Source organism: Dromiciops gliroides, chromosome 3 (assembly GCF_019393635.1).
Source record: "Dromiciops gliroides isolate mDroGli1 chromosome 3, mDroGli1.pri, whole genome shotgun sequence".
NCBI lineage: Eukaryota > Metazoa > Chordata > Mammalia > Microbiotheria > Microbiotheriidae > Dromiciops > Dromiciops gliroides.
The window spans coordinates 213,831,723-213,838,101 of NC_057863.1; the positions used below are offsets into that span (position 1 = coordinate 213,831,723).

Consider the following 6,379-nt stretch of genomic DNA (forward strand, 5'->3'; position numbering starts at 1 on the left):
AAGTGTTAACAACATCATCATCATTTTTATCATCATTATAACACTCTATATGAGGTGTATGCAACAGGTATACACAGATGTATATATGGAAAGTAAATATGTTAATTTGGGGAAGGAATCACTAGCAACCTGAGGGATCAGTGAGCATTGTGATTAACTGAGTTTTGAAAGATTTCAGAATAATCATTCCAATCAGTGTAGGCTAAGAGAGAGCTCATTCTAGTAGGTGGTAAAAGTATCTAATTTTTTGCCCTAAGAAGTGGTGTGGGAAGGAAACATAATTAGTCTTAAGAATGGTCTAGCATAGCAGCTTAGTACAGTAGAGAAAATAACTAGATATGAAGTCAGAGGACATGGGATCCAAACCTACATGTGCCATTTACTACCTGTGAGACCTTAGGCAAGTGACTTAACCTCTCTGGGTCTTGGTTGCCTCATTTGCAAAATGAGGAAGTTCAACCAAAAGACCTCAATAGTGCCTTCTAACTCTAAAAGTTATGATCCTGCCAATGGTCCAAAGGTTTGGAAAAATCCATGGGTCCACAGAAGGGAAGCTAAGACCTAAACTAATCTGGCATATTTCCTATACTTTAAAAGTTAGTGTCACAGGTAGCAATGATCAAGCCTTGTCATATCTATCATCCTTAGATGATATTAAAGCATACAAAATACTGAACTAGATAGACCATGGATCTGCTCCATCATGGTTCTTAAGGAAGTTCTAAACTTAACAAATGTACAGACAGACATTACAAATGTTCTCTCCCCCATAGACAATAATTGTTTGCTAAGTGAAGAGAAGCCTTGGCTCACAAGACATTCTCCAACTTGATTCAAGAAGAAGCCATGTCAGGGGGTGGCTAGATAGCACAGTGGATAAAGCACCGGCCCTGGATTCAGGAGTACCTGAGTTCAAATCCGGCCTCGGACACTTGACACTTACTAGCTGTGTGACCCTGGGCAAGTCGCTTAACCCCCATTGCCCCACAAAAAAAAAAAAAAAAGAAGAAGAAGAAGAAGCCATGTCCACACGATATAGTGCTTTTCTGCCTAGAATTGAGGAAAATTTTGGAGCCTGTAGCCACATTAGCTGACAGCTCAGAGAGTGTGACACTTCCCCAAACAGAAAAATAGGCTAAATTTCAATAGACAATATTGGAGAAGAAAAGAAGAGGTCTCACTCCCCTCTTTGCCCAAGGAAGAAAGAAAGAATGAGTGGGCTTATTGTTAGATTAATATAGTTACAAGCTTAATTTTCAATAGAGAATTCAAAGATGGTTGAGGAGAATTACACCCTGTCACAGGAATTTATTCTCACAGGATTCACCAATCACCAAGAGATGAAGATCATCTTATTTATGTTATTCCTTATAATATATCTGATAACCATTGTGGGAAATCTTGGACTGGTAGCATTAATTTCAATTGAATCTCTGCTTCATAATCCTATGTATTTCTTCCTTGGTAACTTGGCCCTGATGGATGCTTGCTGTTCCTGTGCTATCACCCCCAAAATGTTAGTGAACTTCTTCTCCAAGGATAGAATTATTTCTCTCTATGAATGCATGGCACAATTGTATTTTCTTTGTCTCGCTGAAACTTCAGACTGCCTCCTCTTAGCAGCCATGGCCTATGACCGCTATGTGGCCATATGTAACCCTCTGCATTATCCCATCATGATGTCAAAGAGACTCTGCATTCAGATGATCATTGGGGCATATGCAATTGGCAACTTGACTTCTATCATTCATGTTGGCTTTCTATTCAGATTAACTTTCTGTAGGTCCCACCAAATTAACCATTTCTTTTGTGACATTGTTCCATTATACCGACTCTCTTGTACTGATCCTTACATCAACCAGTGGATAATGTTTATCTTTTCAGGTTGTATAGTTGTCTTCACTGTAACCACTGTCCTAGTCTCTTATCTTTACATCCTCTCCAGTATCCTTAAAATGAAATCAAAGGAGGGACGAGGCAAAGCCTTTTCCACCTGTGCTTCCCATTTTGTGTCTGTCTCAATATTCTACGGTTCTATTTTCTTCATGTACATTCAGCCAGGTTCACTTGAACAAGGGGATAAAGATATTCCAGTAGCTATTTTTTACACAATAGTAATTCCTTTTTTAAATCCTTTTATTTATAGTTTGAGAAACAAGGAAGTAATTCGGGCCCTGAGAAAGACAGTGAAGTATCTTGGGATACTTTGAAATAAAATCCAACCCCTGTATCTCATTGAATTAAATGTGGTATTAAAAAAAATCTTTGTTAGGGAAAGTAATACAAAGAAAATAGAAAATCCATGTTTGGGGTGGGAAACATTATTACTTAATCAGAAGATCAAATTGAGCAAACATGCATAGAAAAAGAAGGAATTTCATGAATTTCTATGATTGTGCTAGATATTTGTATATCATATAGATTGTGCAAGATATTAAAGTCCTAAGACCATGAGAACCATTCAGAAGTCATGTAATTAATTGGGCCATGGAAATGAAACACAATGGAAAGTTACTGATTACCAAGCTGAAGAAGTTGGCCTATCATCAGAATTAATTCCATCCCCCTATGGAAATGGGGAATCAAATAAACAGTTTTCAAAAATACATAGAACCACATCCAGACAGGATTTAGAATTAACAGCAAGTAAAAAAAAAAAAAACAAGCTTTATTATTGATGTTCAGGTCATCACTGTTTGCTCAGAAAGCACACCTCACTGTAGTTAAATTTTTTTCTGAATTTCCTCTCTCTTTCTCTTTCTTCTCTCCCCCATTAGATTGTAAGCTCTTTGAGGGCAGAAACTGTTTTTGTCTCTTTGTATCCTCAGAACTTAGCCTGTTGCCTGTCCCATAATGGACACTAAATAAATGGGTTTTGACTTGACTTTTTTAAAATGACTAGTACTTTGGGAAATGAATTTTCATTAGAAAAATTTCTGTTCCTCTCTTAAGGGCACATCTGTGTCTGGGGTTCTGTGCTGATACTTGCTTCATGGATGCTATTACAAAATTATTTTTGAGTTAATATGTTAATGTCATTTTATCAAATTATTGCTAACATGAGCCTGAGACTATTTTGCCTCATGCACGTTTTTGTATGAATTGGGTAAGTGAACAGTTAGAAAACAATCCCTTAATATGTCAATAAATTCCCCCAAATGCCACTGATTGCTTAGTGAATAAAAAAGCAGAACTTTAAAATCTCACTGAGTCCAGTGTAAAACATTTCATTTGTGAACATGTGGAAAGAGATAACATCAGGCCTTGAAAATTTATATTCACAGGTAAAAATAGTCAATATCTCTGACAATTCACTTCAACAAATATTAACTGAGTATCTATACTATGTGCTAAATGTTAGAGGAGGAGGGAACAAGGGGAAAAAAGCATAAAATACAGTTCATGTCCAGAAATTAGCATTCCATTCAAATTGGGCTGTGTGGAGATATGCACACATGAAAAAGAAAACAATGCTAGACAACAGGGGATCATGTGCCAGACAGATAGCGTGGTACAGACAACACTTAAACAGGATTGCAAATAAGAAAAAGGTAAGTGTGACAAATATAATGACACATGGCTTTCTTGAAAAGATTCAGTTGGAACTTGAAAAACAAGTCAGATTAAAATAGGCAGAGAGGAGGCATCTGAGCATGCCAGGCAAGGGGGAATGTTTATGTTATAAATATGAAGATCTTAACCCATCCAAGCCCATCCATCCCATGTAATTCTCATTCATGTCTTCCCATAAATTGACCACAGGAAGTTAAACAAAGGATTGTGTCAAGGTAATGACTGTGTTCTGTTGTAATTTGAGGACTAAGGGAAGAAATAAGTACAAAAGGAAAAAGGGAAATGATAAGTATGGAACCACAGCTCCTTGGGAGTGGGGAAAAATACAGGAGTCTATGGCAAAGCAAGAAATAACAACCTCTTGGATGATAAAAATAAATAGTCGAACATTTCCAGATTTTAGTGCTAACGATCTTTCCTAGGAGATGCAACTAAGATATAATCATTTATTGGGGGTAGCTAGGTGGCACAGTGGATAAAGCACAAGCCCTGGATTCAGGAGGACCTGAGTTACTAGCTGTGTTACCCTGGGTAAATCACTTAATCCCCATTGCCCTGCATATAAAATCATTTATAATTCATGTGTCTCTATTTGTAGTCACCTAGATTTTCGAGGGAGCAACATCAGTACTTTGTCATAGGCTTTCTTTTGATATTATGAATTATTAATTTTGCCTTAACTAATAGTTCAATTATAAGTTCTACTTTTTTTTTAGATTGAGAGAGTAAATTGGTTTCTAACCTCCATTTTTGAGTCCATGTTTCATCTTTAGAGGTATTTCTTGCATACATAATAATGCTGTTTTATTTTCTTGGCTATTCTAACATTTTCTTTCATTTTATATAGTGTTTAGTCCATTCACATTTAATGTTATGATATTCTTTAAATAAACATTTTATTTAAAGTTTTGAGGTCCAAATTCTATCCCTCCTTTCTTCCTTTGCCTCCCCCTTCCCTGAGGGGGTAAGCAATCAGATATAGGTTATACATGTGCAATTATGTAAAGCATATTAGTTATTTTATACAAGAAAACTCAAATAAAAGAAAGAAAAATAAAGTGAAAAAAGCAAGTTTCAGTCTGTGTTCCATCAATATCAGTTCTTTCTTTGGAGGTGGATAGTATGTTTCATCATTAGCCCTTTGGGATTGTCTTGGATCATTGTATTGCTGAGAATAGTCTAGTCATTCACAGTTATTCATCAAACAATATTGCTGTCACTTTGCACAATGTTCTCCACGGTTTCCTCACTTCTTTATACATCAGTTCATAGAAGTCTTTCCAGGCCTTTCTGAAACCATCCTGCTTGTCATTTCTTATAGCACAATAATATTCCATTACAATTATATACCACACCTTGTTCAGCCATTCCCCAACTGATGGGCTTTCCTTTGTTTTCCAATTCTTAGCCACCACAAAAAGGGCTGCTATAAATATTTTTGTATTTTTCTCTTTTTGGGGATGTCTTTGGGATATAAACCTAGTAGTAGTATTGCTGGATCAAAGGGTATGCACAGTTTTATGGCCCTCTGGGCATTGTTCCAAATTGCTCTCCAGAACATTTGAGTCAGTTCACAACTCCACCAACAGTGCATTAGTGTCCCAGTTTTTGCACATTCCCATCCATATTCAGCATTTTCCCTTATTGTTATATTTGACACTCTGATAGGTGTGAGGTGGTACCTCAGAGCTGTTTTAATTAGCATTTCTCTGATCAACTGTGATTTAGAGCATTTTTAATGTGATTATAGATAGCTTTGATTTCTTTGTCTTAAAACTACTTGTTCATATCCTTTGACCACTTATCAATTGGGGAGTGACTTATATTTTTATATATTTGACTCAGTTCTCCATATTTGAGAAATGAGGCCTTTATCAGAGATGATTTTTGCAAAAATTCCTTCCCAGTTTCCTGCTTTCCTTATAATTTTGGATGCATTGGTTTTGTTTGTGCAAAAACTTTTAAATTGTATATAATTAAAATAATTTATTTTACATTTTAAAATGCTCTCTATATCTTCCTTTGGTCCTAAATTATTCCCCTGTTCATAAATCTGACAGATAAACTATTCCATGCTCTCTTAATTTGCTTATGGTATTACTCTTTATGTGTAAATTATGTATCCATTTTGACCTTATTTTACTACATGGTGTAAGTAAAAGTGCTCTAAATCACTATTGATTAGAGAATTGTAAATTAAAACAACTCTGAGGTACCACCTCACACCTATCAGATTGGCTAATATAACAAAAAAGGAAAATAATAAATGCTGGAGAAGCTGTGGAAAAATTGGAACACTAATGCATTGTGGGTGGAGCTGTGAACTGATCCAGTCATTCTACAGAGCAATTTGGAACTATGCCCAAAGTGCTATGGGACTGTTCATACCCTTTGACCCAATAATACCACTACTAAGTCTGTATTCCAAAGAGATCATAGAAGAGGGAAAAAGATCCACATGGTCAAAAATATTTCTGGCAGGTCTCTTTGTGGTGGCAAAGAACTGGAAATAGAGGGAATGCCTATCCATTGGGGAATGGCTAAACAAGTTGTGGTATATGACTGTAATGGAATACTATTGTGCTATAAGAAATGATAAGCAGAATGATTTCAGAGAAACCTGGAAGTACTTACATGAACTGATGCTGAGTGAGATGAGTAGAAACAGGAGAACATTGTACACAGTAACAGCAACATTGTGTGATGATCAGCTGTGATAAACTTGGCTCTTCTCAGCAGTGAAATGATCCAAAACAATTTCAAAGTACCCATGATAGAAAATGTTCTCCATATCCAGAAAAAAGAA

The 6,379-nt window shown here is 36.1% G+C and overlaps 1 protein-coding gene across 1 annotated transcript; it reads left to right on the forward strand.

The window, feature by feature from the left end:
* The first annotated feature begins 1,241 nt into the window (after positions 1-1,241).
* Positions 1,242-2,210, forward strand: LOC122747366 (olfactory receptor 5K1-like). Its single transcript, XM_043993436.1, has one exon. The coding sequence runs from the start codon at positions 1,275-1,277 to the stop codon at positions 2,208-2,210; it is 936 nt and encodes a 311-aa protein (XP_043849371.1). The 5' UTR covers positions 1,242-1,274.
* Positions 2,211-6,379: the final 4,169 nt, after the last annotated feature.

Excerpts from the sequence above, each read along its gene's own strand:
- LOC122747366 (XM_043993436.1), top strand. The coding sequence starts at position 1,275 with ATGGTTGAGGAGAATTACACCCTGTCACAGGAATTTATTCTCACAGGA.